This window comes from Saimiri boliviensis, chromosome X (genome assembly GCF_048565385.1).
Source record: "Saimiri boliviensis isolate mSaiBol1 chromosome X, mSaiBol1.pri, whole genome shotgun sequence".
Taxonomy (NCBI): Eukaryota; Metazoa; Chordata; class Mammalia; order Primates; family Cebidae; genus Saimiri; species Saimiri boliviensis.
The window spans coordinates 71,351,233-71,368,748 of record NC_133470.1 but is presented as its reverse complement, the minus strand read 5'-3'; the positions used below and the strand labels follow the sequence as shown (position 1 = coordinate 71,368,748).

Genomic DNA, 17,516 nt, shown 5'->3' with positions numbered 1-17,516 from the left:
GGCCATTGATCACTCACATTTTGCTCAGAATCAACCTCTGCAAATATTTTATAGAATTTGACACTTTTTGTCAACATGTATGGGACTTCTAATTGCTCCAGATTCTTGTCAGCACTTGGTATTGTCAAGCTCTTTAACTATAGTAGTACGTCAGTACTAGTACCTTATTGGGGTTTTAATCCGTATATCTTTATGGACAAATGATATTAAGCATCTTTTCATGTGGTTATTGGTCATTCAGATACCTATTTGATGAAGAAAGTGTTCAAATATTTTGCTTTTTACTTTGTTGCTTATAAAAGTTCTTTATGTGATCTGAATCGAGGTCCTTTTCCAGATACATGATTTGAAAATGTTTTCTCCCAATATGTGGCTTTTATTTTTACTTTCTTTACAATATCTTTTAAAGAGCAAAGTTGTTTTTTGTATTGTTCTGTTTTGTTTGTTGACATAGGGTCTCACTGTCACCCAGGCTGAAGTGCAGTGGTGTGATCATGGCCCACTGCAACCTCAAACTCCTGGGCTCAAGCCTCATTTTTAAAAATAAGTCTTTCATGAGGCTAGGCACAATAACACATCCCTGTAATAAAAACACTTTAGGAGACTGATGTGGGAGGATCACTTGAGACCAGGAATTTAAGACCAGCTTTGGCAAAATAAAGAGACCCCATATCTACAAAAATGCTAAAAAAAAATTAACCAGGCATAGTGGTGCCTGCCTGTAGTCTAGCTACTGACTTGTGAGGATCCTTTGAGCCCAGTAGTTCAAGGTGGCAGTGAGCTATATTTGATTTAACTAAATGAATAAAAATAAAAAGTCTTCTTTTTTTAAGTTTCATCATCAAGTGACCTCAGTACCTTTGTTGAAAATCAGTTGACCATTTTTTGTGGGGATTTATTTCTGATATTTTTTTTCCATTGGTTGATATGTCTACCCTTATGCAATACCACCCTTTCTTGATTACTGTGGCTTTTTATTTTTTTGAGATGGAGTCTCACTCTGCTGCCCTGGCTGGAATGCAGTGGCATGATCTCAGCTCACTGCAGTCTTCAGCTCACTACAACCTTCACCTCCTGGGTTCAAGCAATTCTCCTGCCTCAGCCTCCCGAGTAGCTGGGGTTACAGCAGCACGACACCACACCCAGCTAACTTTTATATTTTTAGTAGAGATGGGGTTTCACCATGTTAGTCAGGCTGTTCTCAAACTCCTGAGCTCATGATCTACCCTCCTCGGCCTCCCAAAGTACTAGGATTACAGGCATGAGCCACTGTGTCTGGGCTACTGTGGCTTTTATAGTAAATCTATGTTCATTATCTTATTTGAGTGTTATAGCCCTCAAAGCTAAAACTGCTAAGGATTACCAGTATAATAACCATTTTACTGATTAGTAAACAGAGTAACAGAGAGGTTAATTAGCCCACCCAAGTTTATAATTATCAATACACTTGGCACTAAAATACTCCCAAATATTAGTCCAGTGTTGTTTTGCCTATACAACTAGCAAAAACAGTAGAGTAGCTGATTCTTACACCAATGGTACACAGTGGTACATTTTCAATTATTTTTGGAATAACAGACTCCTACTTAATCTGTGGGGGCTCAGCAAAGAACTTAAAATAGTCTTAGTAATTTCAGGCTCTGTTTGGTGCAAAATAACCATTTAAGTTTTGAGTAGTTGGCTTTCTGAATGGCAAATTCAGCGTTACTGTGTCTACCATTGCTTTTGGGGTTAATTGGAATCTATCTATTCTTAATCTTTTTTGTTTTTAGATGGAGTCTCACTCTTGTTGCCCAGGTTGGAGTGCAGTGGTACGATCTCAGCTCGCTGCAACCTCTGCCTCCCAGGTTCAAGTGATTCTTCTGCCTCAGCCTCTTGAGTAGCTGCGACTACAGATGCATGCCACCATGCCTGCCTAATTTTTGTATTTTTAGTAGAGACAAGGTTTTACCATGTTGGCCAGGCTGGTCTCAAACTCTTAACCTCAAGTGACCCACACGCCTCAGTCTCCCAAAGTGCTGGGATTACAGGCATGAGCCACCATGCCCAGCCTCTATTCTTAATCTTAATCTGATTGATAATTAGGCTTGATATAGAGGGGGTACTTCCAAGAAGGGAGCTGTTTTTTGTTTTCTCTTTTACTGGAACTGATTGGATTGGTTTCTGATGTTATAAATTGTTTTCTATTAGTGATTTGCTTAAAAGGCAGCTTATGTCTAACAGGATCATTTCCTTCTGTGCTTTGTATTCCTTTATGTTAGCATTTGGTTTTCTTCATTTTCCTCCTAATTTGATGGTTCTTTAGAATTTTATTATGCATCAAACATGTACAGTCCAAGTTTACATAAGGTAACTATCACTTGATACTTTCTCTTTCAGAATGAAGAAGTCAAATTCATTGAAAATGAGCTAGAGATTCAAAAGCAAAAATACTTTAAACTTCAGACTTTTGTTAGAAGCTTGATACTAGCTATGAAAGCTGACGATAAGGAGCAACAGCAGGTACGTCCCAGGAGAGACTAGTAAACTGCAATGTATCAAGTCAAAAAATGGCATGTCGCACTTGGGTTGTTCATATGTTTTCATTTTTATATTTCATATCTGCTTGGCATGGAGGAAATGTTTGTTATTTCATGAACTTTGCAAAACAGTTTTCTTGAGAATAGGTGTTGAGATTTTATGTGCTGCTTCAATGGAAAATCAAAATAATTCATTAACATGCTTTTAATTTCAGGCTAGTATTTAGGTGGGGAAAATAATTTTAAATTAATGTCAAAGAAATTTCTGAAAATGTTGATAGAGACTGGATTATCCTTACTAGAGAGGTACATATTTTGGGACCTTTTGTGAATGAAAAAGTTAAAGTATTTCTTTGCCTTTCTTCTGCATCTTAGTTTCCTGCCAACCCCCACCACAGTTCACAGATACTTGGACATCTTCTATTCTGTAATTTGTTGCTCATCACTAAGACAATATGAAATTATTTTGTGAAATTCTTAGTGTCCACAATGCATCACTTACTTTTCCCAATTTAAATATTTCAATATTTGAATTTTTGACTTCAAAGGTGAAGAGTATTATCTTTTGCATGTTGCTGTGGGGTTTTGTTTACAAGTTCCTCCCAAATTACATTTTGTGTCTCATATTTTCATGTGAAATCTATATAATAATTTGTTAGGCCTGCTACAAATTATAAAATTATAATAAATGCTTCATTTAATATTAAATAACACCAAATATTTATTTGAGCTATATGGTATTATGCTGACTCCTTGTCAGTGTTCTATATGAGTAGTGTGAAACACAGGTAACCATTATTTAGGAAGAGTCTCAGAGGTTTTTATTCATCAAGGAATGTCAGGAGTACAAATATTCATCTCTTATATCAAAGAAAGACTGCATGTATATAGCCCACTCCAGATATCGCTAAGAAAAAAAAGATTAAAGCCATAGAATCCCATAAGCCTCCTTTTTTTCAAAGAAATAGCCTTTATGTATTTTACTGAAGTGCTAAACCACAAAATTGAAACTAATAAATTTACCGAGGCACAAATCAGCATGTATATTATGTGTAAAGTTTTATGAATTTTGCTCCCTGTGCAGCCCTCCCCCACACAGACATTCCAAGACAGAAGCTTTCAAATACTTTTGCCAGCTTCATTTAAGCATATTGGTTTATTATGAGTTATGTAAATTCCATGACATACTGAAAATGTGTTTGTTTTTTAGAAACCTAAAATATAGATTTTAAATGAACATGGTCCCAGAAATACGGTAAATTTTAAATAACTGTGAATAAATACAATTAGGTACAAGCAGAGTAATAACTTGAAGTGCGGCCGTGGTTTTGAAAGTCATGGCATGATTTTGAATTGAGAGTTATATGGTCAACTAACTAGCAAGATTCTGTCTCTTGACATCTAGAAATAGCACAGACACTCCATTTTATTCTCTAATTCTAATCTCATTCCTGGTTTGATTATTTTCCCAAGACAAATTATGAATAAGAAATATAACTAATGTGCATTTTAATTTTTCTCTTCCTCTTCTACTTTTCCTCTGATGAAAGACTAATAAATGAGTATATGGATAAAAGTTGACTGAAAGAGAACATGATTCAAAAATTGTAGTGAACTGCATAACCAGTATAATCAGCAACAAATAAAAACTACTAATTTGTATAATTAAGACTGAGTATAATGAATCTCAGAATATGGTCACAAAATAAAGAAAACATAAATAGCAGTTCAGGAAAGTTATCTAGGTAATTGCTTAAACTACTGATCTTTACTTCATTAAATATTTATAGGTTTATTTCTGAAAAGAAATAAAAATTAATCTTTATTCTACCTAATAAAAAACAACCACATGTCACCCATTTTTAATTTTAGAAAATCTTCATTGTTCTTTCATTAATCTTGATTCGTGCAAGTTGAGTGAGACGAGTGGTCTACAGACTATTTTGGACCATTGAAGAAGGCCAGGGTTTACAAAAATATGATATTCTCTGACTGAAACACTAAATTACCCAAAGATTTTGTTGTTGTTGTTGTTGTTGTTGTTGTTGTTGCTTAAATCAATAGCCACTTTAAAGTCAAAGTAATATTTTCAGCATTATACTTAGTCATTAGTCATGGTCTTTCTTCCTCTGACAATTCACTGTGTGTTCCTAGGCAGATCAATTGTCTTTCTTGAACTTCAATTTCTCCACTTTGCAAGTGGGATAAGAATGATTAATACTACAGAACTTGATATTCATACCATAGGATCTAGAATAAATATTATGGAAACTGATCATATGGAAAATCTTTTGGAAAAAATGACAGTGAGGATAGTTGTCATTTATGACACATTTGTAATAAAGAAAGTTAATTGTATACACTTTAGTATCTATGAAAAAGGCAGTTCCAACAATTGTAATCCAAATATTTTTTTTTTCAGTTGCAAATCTAGTAAGATACTGAAAAAATTTTAAAGTGGACCACATGTATTAGTAGTGCCTTTTGCTGCCTCAGATATTAATTTTTTAAAATATTTTTACTGCATTTATTTTACTCAGTCAACTACTTATAATGCAGTAACAAAAAATTAATGATAATGCTTCTCTGATTTGTACATCTCCCCACTAGAAATTAGAATATTATTAAATCTTATCCTCTTGACTTTCTGACTCTAAGGACATATTCAGTGAATGTTACTTTGAAAACTTTCTCCTCTTTAATATGGCATCTTCAAAATTGAAATGTGAACTAAACCCAGTGATATATTTCATATAGACTGATCAGCCAATGTCAGAAAAGGCTCCATTGCACTTGAACTGGGTTAGTGGTAAACCATTTTTCTAGGAGAAAATGGCTCTGTGTCCTATAACTGCAATCTGGCACCTTAAAAAGCATGAATTATCTTTATGTTAGTTTACTATATGTAAATACTCTCAGTTCTAGCAATAGATTTATGTGAAATTTAATTTTATAAATAAATAATAACAGCTTGTCTGACAGATAGGGGTTAGTCTTTCCTTACATAGCCTGACAAAAATGAGAACGTTTTGATCTTGCCTCTGTGCTTCAAGGCAAGAAGTGTAGAATTTGTAGCTGCCACTTTTATTTTTAATACTTTAAGTTCTGGGGTACATGGATAGAATGTGCAAGTTTGTTACATAGGTATACATGTGCCATGGTGGTTGCCTGCATTCATCACCCGGTCATTTACACTAGGTATTTCTCCTAGTGATATCACCCCATCCCCTGCTATCCCTGCCCTATCCCCCCAACCCAAAACAAGCCCCAGTGTGTGATGTTCCCCTCTCTGTGTCCATGTGTTCTCATTGTTCAACACCCACTTATGAGGGAGAACATGCAGTGTTTGGTATTCTGTTCCTATGTCAGTTTTCTGAAAATGATGGTCTCCAGCCTCATCCACATCTCTGCAAAGAACATGACCACATCCTTTTTTATGGCTGCATAGTATTCCATGGTGTACATGTGCCACATTTTCTTTATCCTGTCTATTATTGATGGGCATTTGGGTTGGTTCCAAGTCTTTGCTATTGTGAACAGAGCCACAATAAATATAAGTGTGTATGTGTCTTTATAATAGAATGATTTATAATCCTTTGGGTATATACCCAGTAATAGGATTGCTGAGTCAAATAGTATTTCTATGTCTAGATACTTGAGGAATCGCCAGACTGTCTTCCATAATGGTTAAACAAATTTGCACTCACACCAATAGTGCAAAAGCACTCCTATTTCTCCACATCCTCTCCAGCCTCTGTTGTCTCCTGATTTTCTAATGATCACCATTCTAACTGGCATGAGATGTTATCTCAATGTGGTTTTTATTTGCATTTCTCTAATGACCAGTGATGATGAGCTTTTTTTCATATGTTTGTTGGCTGCCTGAATTTCTTCCTTTGAGAAGTGTCTGTTCATATCCTTTGCCCAGTTTTTGATGAGGTTATTTTTTTTTTCTCGTAAAACTGTTTAAGTTCTTTGTAGAGTCTGGATAATAGCCCTTTGTCAGATTGGTAGATTGAAAAATGTTTTCCCTATCTGTTAGTTAACTTTTCACTCTAATGATATATATATATGTATGTGTATATATATATATATATATATATATATATATATATATATATATATTGCTGTGCAGAAGCTCTTAAGTTTAATTAGATACCGTTTGTCTATTTTGGCTTTTGTTTCCATTGCTTTTGGTGTTTTAGTCATGAAGTCCTTGCCCATGCCTATGTCCTGAATGGTATTGCCTAGGTTTTCTTCTAAGATTTTTATGGTGTTAGGTCTTAGGTTTAAATCTTTAATCCATATGGAGTTAATTTTTGTATAAAGTGTAAGGAAGGGTTCCAGTTTCAGCTTTTTGCATATGGCTAGCCAGTTTTCTCAACATCATTTCTTAAATAAAATAGGGAATCATTTTTCCATTGCTTGTTTTTATTTTGTTTTTATTAGGTTTGTCAAAGATCAGATGGTTGTAGATGTGTGGCATTATTTCTGAGGCCTGTGTTCTGTTCCATCGGTCTATATCTCTGTTTTGGTACCAGTACCATGCTGTTTTGATTACTGTAGCCTTGTAGTATAGTTTTAAGTCAGGTAGCATGATTCCTCCAGCTTTTTTTTTTTTTTTTTCTTAGATTGTCTTGGCTATGTGGGCTCTTTTTTGGTTCCATATAAAATTTAAGGTGTTTTTTTTCCATTTCTGTGAAGAAAGTCAATGGTAGCTTGATGGGGATAGCATTGAGTCTATAAATTACTTTGGGTGATGTGGCCATTTTCATGATATTGACTCTTCCTAACCATGAGCATGGAATGATTTTCCATTTGTTTGTGTCCTCTCTTATTTCCTTGAGCAGTGGTTTGTAGTTCTCCTTGAAGATGTCCTTTACATCCCTTGTTAGTTGTAGTCCTAGGTATTTTATTCTCTTTGTAGCAATTATGAATGGGAGTTCACTTATGATTTGGCTCTTTGTCTGTTTTTGGTGTATAAGAATGCTTGTAATTTTTGCATGTTGATTTTGTCCTGAGACTTTGCTGAAGTTGCTTATCAGCTCAAGGAGGTTTTGAAAAGAGATGATGGGGTCTTCTAAATATACAATCATGTCGTCGGCTAATAGAGACAATTTGACTTCCACTTTTCCTAATTTAATACCCTTTATTTCTTTTTCTTGCCCAATTGCCTTGGCCAGAAATTCCAATACTGTGTTGAGTAGGAGTGGTGAGAGATTGCATCCTTGTCTTGTACCTGATTTCAAAGGAAATGCTTCCAGTTTTTTGCCTATTTAGTATAACATTGGCTGTGGGTTTGTCATAAATAGCTCTTATTATTTTCAGATAAGTTCCATTGATACCTTGTATATTGAGAGATTTTATCATAAAGGACTGTTGAATTTTGTTGAAGGCTCCTCTACAGCTATTGAGATAATCATGTGGTTTTGTCTTTAGTTCTGTTTATGTGATAAATTATATTTATAGTTTTGTGTATGTTGAACCAGCCTTGCATCCCAGGGATAAAGCTGACTTGATCATGATGGATAAGCTTTTTGATGTGCTGTTGGATTTACTTTGCCAATGTTTTAATGAAGATTTTCGCATTAATGTTCGTCATGGATATTGGTCTGAAATTTTCTTCTTAGTTGTGCTTCTACCAGGTTTTGGTAACAGGGTGATGTTGGTCTCATAAAATGAGTTAGGGAGGATTCCCTCTTTTTGTATTCTTTGGAATCGTTTCAGAAGGAATGGCGCCAGCTCCTCTTTGTAAAGCAGTGGTTGCAATCCTAGTCTCTGATAAAACAGACTTTAAACCAACAAAGATCAAAAGAGACAAAGAAGGTCATTACATAATGATAAAGGGATCAATGCAACTAGAAGAGCTAACTATCCTAAATACGTATGCACCCAATACAGGAACACCTAGATACATAAAGCAAGTTCTTAATGACCTACAAAGGTTCGACTCCCAAACAATAATATTGTGAGACTTTAACACCACACTGTCAATATTAGACAGATCAACGAGACAGAAAATTAACAAGGATATGCAGGACTTGAACTCAGATCTGGACTAAGCGGAACTAATAGACATCTATAGAACTCTCCACCCCACATCCACAGGATATACATTCTTCTTAGCACCATGTCATACTTATTTTAAAAGTGACCACATAATTGGAAGTAAAACACTCCTCAGCAAATGCAAAAGAACAAAAATGATAACAGTTTCTCAGACTACAGTGCAATCAAATTAGAAATAAGGATTAAGAAACTCACTCAAAACTGCACAGATACGTGGAAACTAATCAACCTGCTCCTGAATTACTACTGGATAAATAACAAAATAAGGCAGAAATAAAGATGTTCTTCAAAACCAATGAGAATGAGAACACAACATACCAGAATCTTTGGGACACACTGAAGCAGTGTGTAGAGGGAAATTTATAGCACTAAATGCCCACAAGAGAAAGGAGGAAAGATGTAAAATGGACACACTAATGTCACAACTAAAAGAACTAGAGGAATAAGATAAAATAATTTTATAAGCTGGTGGAAGGCAAGAAATAACTAAGATCGGAACAGAACTGAAGGAGATAGAGACACAAAAAACCCTTCAAAAAATCAATAAATCCAGGAGCTGTTTTTTTTTTCTTTTGAGAAGATCAGCAATATTGATAGATCACTACCCAGACTAATAAAGAAGAAAAGAGAGAAGAATCAAATAGATGCAATAAAAATGATAAAGGAGATATCACCATCGATCCCACAGAAATACAAACTATCATCAGAGATTACTACAAACACTTCTATGCAAATAAATCAGTAAATCTAGAAGAAATTGATAAATTCGTGGACACTTACACTCTCCCAAGACTAAACCAGGAAGAAGTCGAACCGCTGAATAAAACAATAACAAGGTCTGAAATTGAGGCAGCAATTAATAGCCTACCAACCACAAAAAGTTTAGGACCACATGGGTTCACAGCCAAATTCTATCAGAATTACAAACCTGTCACTTCTTTTAGTAAAGAGAATGAATGTATACTGTCTCATTTCAACAGTGGATTTCATATGTTGTCCAACATGGCCTTTCTGTTCCTTAATTGGTAGTGACAAGCTTTTTTTTGTTCTTGTTCCCTTGTTTACCACTGCATCAAAAGCCCAATTACAATTAATATTGTCTAAAAAATGCCAGATACTGTACATTATTTTTAGAATTGGAAGCAGCAAACCAGTCATTAAGTTCAAAATTCTTCACGGTCAAGTGAACATCGGCATTGTCCGCCACCTAAAACTTGATTAATCATTTATTTCTTTCATATGGGTGCATGTTCTACAACTTCAGATAAAACGATTAGACCATGACAAAGCTTAGTTCATCGTTCTTGGATTATCCTTATTACTCCAGCAGAGAAATGAGCAGCCCTCCAGATACATCATCACTACAGCAGATCCACTGATTCAGCTGTGCCCAGGTGGGTGCTTGGCCATCTCTAGGTATGAACATAGCCTTAGGAAAGAAAAAAAAAATACTTGGTCTTTTCAAGTTGTTAAAATTTAGTCTAAAGTAAAATAGCTGAAAGTTTTTCTTAATTACGAAGTTCTTTCTCCCACTGAAGAACAAAATAGTATTTTGTTAAATACAGTCTTCTACAAAGGACAGCATAACTGGCATGAATATTTTAACAAATAATGCAATTTTAAATCCTTTTAACAGGGATCAATGCACACTCAAAACTAGTAGGAAAATCACTAACTTCAAATACTTCAAAGCACTTGGTCCAGAAAAGTTGCTTATTTCCCTCCTAATTTCCCTTTTGTACAGGTTTCACTCTACACAATTCACACTTTCACTATCAAGAATTTTGTTACTTTCTTAATAATATATGAAGAATTTTTCTTTAGGTAAGGTATTGTCTAAGAACCTGAAATAGAAATTATTATTTAAATCCATAAGGATAATTCACCATAAGAGGACTACAACTATTAACATAAAATCAGATAACGATCTATCCACATACTAATTCAAAAAATGTATATTTTTTTATTCAGGCACTGCTGTCAGATTTACCTCCTGAATTAGAAGAAATGGATTTCAATCATGCCTCGCTGGAGCCTGATGATACCTCATTCAGTGTTTCTTCTTTATCAGAGAAAAATGTCTCAGAAAGTTTGTGATTTCAATTGGAGGGAATATATAATACAGCCTTTTGGCTTCCTAACAGGTGTGCATTTCAGGATAACTGCATTCGGTTGCCCTGATATTCTTTAGTTGGGAAAACACATTGTTGAAACGGACATATTCTGTGAAGAATATACAAGCTATAATGGCTACTGTGCAAAAACTATAGGTGAAATTTAAAATAATTGAGAGAGTTTTTTTAACTGATGAAACTCTGGAAAAAAATTTATATCTAAGTTTGATCAGTTTAACCCTGAAATTCATTATGTTTCATTTCTGACCAGAGTCAAAATAACAAAAGACATTTCAGCATTTCTTATCAAGTTGCTACAGCTTGATTAGTCTTGTTTTTGTAGCCATTACATCTTCTTTCTTCTTCTCTCCTTTTCATATCATCCACATAAACTTTTTCTCAGGAAAGTTAAAAATGGGCTGAACATTTAAAACAATACGTTAAAAATTTATTTAACTCATTATTTAGTGAGTTCTCAGACTTATTTTTTAACCCCTATGATAATTTGACTTAAGCTAATGATTGAATGCTGAAATGCTTACAGGTATGTAATTGTAAATTGCTGGTGTTATCCTATTATCTAACCCAAATATTTGTGTTGGGGTGGGGAAGCACAATGGAAAGGTAATTTAACCAATATAAAATCAAATAAATTACTAAGTGTACAGAAACAAAATGTTGTCAAAATTAGTCTTGATGGGGACTCTTCGCTAATACAAATGACAAATATTGATATGATTGACATTCTAGTAGTAAATTTTATAACTGAGTTAGATGAAGTATTACTCAAGTATTTTAAATTTATCACCATCTTTATAATTTTTTTTTTAGTTCTTACATGTTTATGAAACAGGAAATCAAGGTAAGCTGCTGAGATTTTTAAAAAATTTAGTCATTCAGCTGTGCCACAATATACCTCATTTCCACATGAGGCCTGTACAGAGCCATCAGCCAAGGATAGTATTCAAAAAGTGTTATACTACTTTGGTTGTAAATCACAGTCCTCTGAATTCCCTGAATACTGTTCTATGAGTACACACCTAAAATGGGAAAGCTACCCAGTTGTTCTATTAGTAGGTACCAGATGGCAACACACTGTAGACTGTTCTTTGCAGTCTTTCTTTTCCGGGGTACCAGATGGTATAACCAAGAACCATAGAAGGGAAAATGCCAGTTTCTCCTTAAGCTCAGAGTGTCGTATATTTGTGACTTGGCAGTGTGGAATTGTGTTGCATGGTTAAATTACTATCTATACCTAAAAGATTAATGATGTAGCTAAATGGCTGTTTTGGTCATTCTATTTAAAATTTGTTTTTTAATTTTTAATTTTTGTGAGTACATAGTAGGTATTCAGATAGTTTTAAAATTTGTAATTAGAGCCAAATTTGATCTTGAAATTTACTAATACCAACTTAAGAATACAGAAAGGCAGTCATAAATGTCTTTAACCTTGAAGTGTCCCCTCCTCCCCCACACACAAATAGGTAAGGTCCCATTGATAGTCTTTCATTTTGTCACTTATTTGATTATATTGCTACCATACTACTGATACGGTTCCTTTGTTAGTAGGAATATTTCAGTGTTCAGGTATGCTTCCTTTTAGCTGAGAGCCATATGGAGTTTTGTAAACAGTGGTTAATATTGATTGCTGACAAGTTAAATTCCATTCAGAGAAAGCAGCATGGAGTAACAGAATCTTAGATGTTAGGATTAAATATACCAGTCACACCAATTCATCCATGAGATAAAGAGTTGTCCCCATATACAGCAAATTTAGAAACCATTTCTTAAGTAGCATGAACAAATTCCAGGTCTTCAAGTCTCTCCTAGGGTCTGCTTCATGGTAATTTAGTTTATCTTTCAAATATAATTACTTCTGCTTCAATTTAAACCCCTTCTTATTCGGTTCTCATTGCAAATTAAGTATAGGTATACTCTCTTCTTCAGTTTTTAACACTATGGATTGTATTTGTTACACATCAGCCATTAGTCACTAAATCAAAAAAATACTTGTTGATCTCCTGCTATAGAGAAGGCACTGTGCTGGACATTGGATTTCTCAGCAAGCTGTAAACCTCACAAATAATTATTTCTTGTTAACATCTTCCATAATATTAATAAAGTTTATTTAAGTAGAATTTTTAATAGATTTAGGAGTTTTGTGAGGTGTGATTCTTAGAAGGATTTCTAGTCTATAATTTAGAGAGGAAGCAGAGATGATCTTTTTGTCTCTGTTTAAAGTTTTGTTAAAATAGAAACTATATAAATCATAACAGTACATATAGGACTCCTTTTGTCTTGAAATTTGTATTTCAGCACCAGAATGGTTTTCTTCATCATCACTGGAATTAAAACACTTATAAAATGAAATGTGGCTGTTCTGTAGCAGGAACCACAGGAAATACCTGTATCCAGAGAAAAAGAATCATAATTGTCATATTGAAATTATGCATGGTAAATTCTGAAAAAGATGTCAAGGTCAAGTATTGAAAAGGTGTTATGAAGAAAGTATATTTTTCACATATGTAAATAGGAGTTGGTTTTGAGATATGTTAGAACAGGAAAAACTATCTGCTAATAAATGACTGTTGTGAACATCTTCAAGGCTGGGGATAAAAATCAACTAACTAGTATTTTTTTCTTTAGGAGTTTAACAGTATTAAAACAGACCTTACTATCTGAAGGCTCTCTCAGGGAGACAGAAGCCAATGTGAAATAATAATAATAATAATAATAATAATAATAATAATAATAATAACTTTTTTCTTTCAACTACATTTCTATGTCTGCTTTAATCTTAGAATAGCCAAGCAGTTTCTAAGCCAGAAACGTGTAAGAACACTTACCTTCCAAAAGGTGTACATATGAAAAAAAGGAAGGTATTTTCTTCTTTTCAGCCAAGCTAAACTTAGTCACAAGTAAATGAGAATTGCAATTGCTCTGGAGAATAGGAAAACTTAGCACATGCAAAGAAAACCTTAAAAGAAAATTGGTCTCTTCATGGAAAATGGGGATGTTTTGTTGTAGTCAGTTATTAACGGCCGGAATGTTATATTGCCATTGCAAGCATGTGATAGAAATGTTTGTTATGGTTGGAGAAGAAAAGGCTGAGACCCAATTATACTCCGTAGTCTTTATTCAATCAAGACCTCAAAAGATGTCAAAGAAGCCATTTCTCCAAAGACAGCAAAATCTTTTGTGAGGCACTTTCATATTCAGCAGTCTGTAAGTTTGTAGGAGGAAACATAAGTGGTGAATTTAAAATGATTCTGGGCTCTAAAATTGATTTTGTTGCCTTTTTTGGTGGGGGTGGTGGTATTGGGATTCAGCCCATTTCCAAGGGATAGTTTCCTCACCTCAGACAAATAGTTTATTATCATTTTTAAAAGAAATTCTGAAAACTTTAACTCCTGCCCTTCTTTCATATTACAGTTGTGTTATTACAAAAATATTGCTGACTTTTTAATATATTAGATTTTCATTCAGATCTTAAACATGCAAAAATGTGATAGGTTAGATTTTTAAAGGAGTTATCAGTACCACTGTATCTAAAAGAGAGGTAAATGGGTAGATTTCTCTTTGAAGCTGATATTTTCCTTGGCAGACAGCACTGTATCATGCTCTTCACCAAGCTATGCTCTGTAATGCTGTAATAGAGGAGGCTACTAACTTGTGAACCTACAGTCAACACACTGTTGCTGAAAACAAACTGATTAAGAACAGATTTGCTAGGGGGAAAAAAGAGAAAAGTGATATTTTCATGCAAATGTATTTAAAATTGTTTCATTAAAATATATACTGAGTGTATACTGCTCCACATTAAAATTTTATTTTGCATTAACTTGTTAAGTAATTAATTTTAGCAATCCTGCATCCCATTTTACTAGTACTACCTCTGAAATATACTGTCACCTTAAGACCATGTCAGACTGTAATGTGAATTTTTGTAGTGTTTATTTAAACTTTTATAGAGGCAATAAATGATTTCCAACGAATAGACATGCATTTCTTTATTTTAATATTTCTTTTTATAAGCCTTTGTATTGTAAGCACTTTCCCCTTTTAAAATGGATTATTTTCTTCCCAAAATATGGTTCTGATAAAAAGAAAAATGTAGAGAATAATAAGGTGTTGGGGGTCAAAGAAGGGAGAAAATGGAGTGTTCACATGAAACTTAGTTGATTTCCAAGCTGACTTGTGTACCGTCCTTAATTGACTTTACTTAACTCCAATACTAATGAAATAAAGTGAATATTTTAAAAAAGACAACAAATATGTCCACAATATTGCATTTAAATGATAACATTAGCAAGTAAATTGCCACAGTATAATAGATTATTATTTTTACAAGAGGTTTTTCTATTTGTTTTGTTTTAACATGGCAATGTTGTATCTAACTTTTTCTGGTCCGTTTTGATACTAGTTGAGTATGCTTTTAATCTTCGTGAAATATGCCCATGCCTTTTACCAGTTAAAATTCTTCATGTTACCTTACTAGCGGAGAAGGAATAAGAAGCGGCAAATGCTCTGTTTAAAATAGCATAACAGCAGTTTTTCTTCCCGGTTGGTAAATTTTCAAGAACATTGCAGGGAGTAAATCATGAGCAAATGTGCATTTCAAATGACTACATTCTTTCTCAGATCTGCAAAAATATTGACTTAAGATCGTGAAATAATTTGATTTTAGATAAGTCAATAAATACCATTGCAATTCCATTTAAAAGACAAGTCAATGGATATAAGTTCATGACATTGAATGACATTTTTCACATCAAATGAAACTAAGGAAGTTTCACATTTTTGTTTATATTTCTTTATAAAAGTAATAAACTTTGATTGCAGAAATTTTAGAAAATGTAAAAAGAAATATTTAAACACAGAACCACTTGTAATCCCATCACCCACTAAGAATCGTTATTACATTTTAGAATATTTCATTCTAGTCCTTTCTTCCACATATTATGTTCTCAAATGTATATTTACAAAACTGAAATTTTGCTGAATATGCAGATATGTGTCCTGCTTTTTCTCTTAAAAATGTACTGAAAGCATTTTCCCATGTGAATTTGTCACAGTTATTTCTCCTCAATTACATTTGAACTCAGAGGGGAAAAATGTTTTTTGTTTCTTTTGACTTTTGTTTGTTTGCTTGTTTTGAAGCATTTTATTCATCTGAGGTTATTTTTCCCATTTTTTATTTTTTGAATTATTGTTTGTGCACAGTAGGTGTGTACATTTCCAGCAGTAGTGTACAAGGATTCCTTTTTTGCACATTCTCACCAGCATTTTTTATTACGTGTCATTTAGATATAAGCCATTTTAACTAGTGTGAGATGATATCTCATTTTAGTTTTGATTTGCATTTCTCTGATGATCAGTAATATTGAGCACCTATTCATATGTCTGTTTGCCATTTATCTGTCTTGAAAAACGTCTATTAAAATATTTTGACCATTTTTAAATCAGATTATTATATTTTTTTCTATAGAGTTGTTTGAGCTCCTTATATTTTCTGGTGATTATTCTCTTGTCAGATAGGTAGTTTGCAAATATCTTCTCCCATTCTGAGGGTGTTCTCTTCTTTTTATTGATTGTATGATATGCTGTACAGAAGCTTTCTAACTTGATGTGACCCCATTTGCCCATTTTTGTTTTCATTGCTTCTGCTTTTGGGGTCTTATTCAAGAAATGTTTGACCAGACAAATCTCCTGAAGATTTTCTTATAGTAGTTTCAAGTCTTAAATTTAAGCCCTTAGTCCACTTTTCTTTAATTTTTGTATATGGCAAGAGATAGGGGTCTATTCATTCTTCTGCATATGGATATCCAGTTTTCCAAGCTAGAGCCATTTATTGAAGAGATCTTCTCTCTAGCATATGCTCTTGGCAACTTTCTCAAAAATGAGTTCACTGCAGGTATGTGGATTTACTTCTGGGTTACTATGTTACACTGATCTATCTGTCAGTTTTAATGCCAGTACCATACTGTTTTGTTAACTATAGCTCTGTAGTATAATTTGAAGTAAGACAACATCATTTCTCCAGTTTTACTCTTTTTGCTTAGGCTAGCTTTGGCTATTCTAGGTCTTTTGTGATTTATATACCTTTTAGAATAGTTTTTTATATTTCTGTGAAGAATACCATTGGTACTTTGATGGGAATTGCATTAAATCTGTAGATTGCTTTGGGTAGTATAGACATTTTAACAATAATGATTTTTCCAATAATGGAACATGGAATAGTGTTCCATTTTGTGAGGGTTCTCTTAAATTTCTTTCATTGGTGTTTTATAGTTTTCATTATAGAAATTTTTCACTTATTTGCTTAATTCCTAGATATTTAATGTGTGGCCATTATAAATGGAGCAACTTTTTATGTTTATTTTTCACATTGTACACTGTTGGCATTTAAGGATAGTACTAATTTTTGTATGTCAATTTTTTTCTCCTGCAATTTTCCTGAATTTGCTCATCAATTTTAATATTTTTTTTTTGGTGGAGTCTTTAGATTTTTCCAAATCTAAGATCATATCGTCAGCAAACAAGGATAATTTGACTTTTTTGCTTCCAATTTGCATAGGCTTTCTATCTTTCTGTGGTTTGACTGCTCTAGCTAAGGCTTGCAGCACTATTTTGAAGAACAGTGTTTACAGTGGGCATCCTTGTCTTATTCCAGATCTTAGAAGAAAGGGTTTCAGCTTTTTCTCAATCGATATGATAATAACTGTGGGTCTGTCGTAAATGTCTTTTATTATGTTGAGGTATGTTCTTTCTATACCCAATTTTTTCAGGGTTTTTATTATGAAAAGATGTTAAA

At 33.6% G+C, this 17,516-nt stretch overlaps 1 protein-coding gene across 4 annotated transcripts in view; it reads left to right on the top strand.

Moving 5' to 3' along the window:
• Nucleotides 1-14,970, top strand: part of HDX (highly divergent homeobox) — a 162,636-nt gene extending 147,666 nt beyond the window's left edge. For 3 of the 4 annotated variants that reach the window (XM_074392345.1, XM_074392344.1, XM_003936819.3), the window contains 2 exons: nt 2,380-2,502; nt 10,560-14,970. In XM_074392345.1, the coding sequence (XP_074248446.1) occupies nt 2,380-2,502; nt 10,560-10,685 (249 nt within the window). In that variant the 3' untranslated portion in view covers nt 10,686-14,970. The remainder of the gene's footprint in view (nt 1-2,379; nt 2,503-10,559) is intronic. The other variant, XM_074392343.1, reaches the window with a different exon arrangement.
• The last annotated feature ends 2,546 nt before the right edge of the window (nt 14,971-17,516 follow it).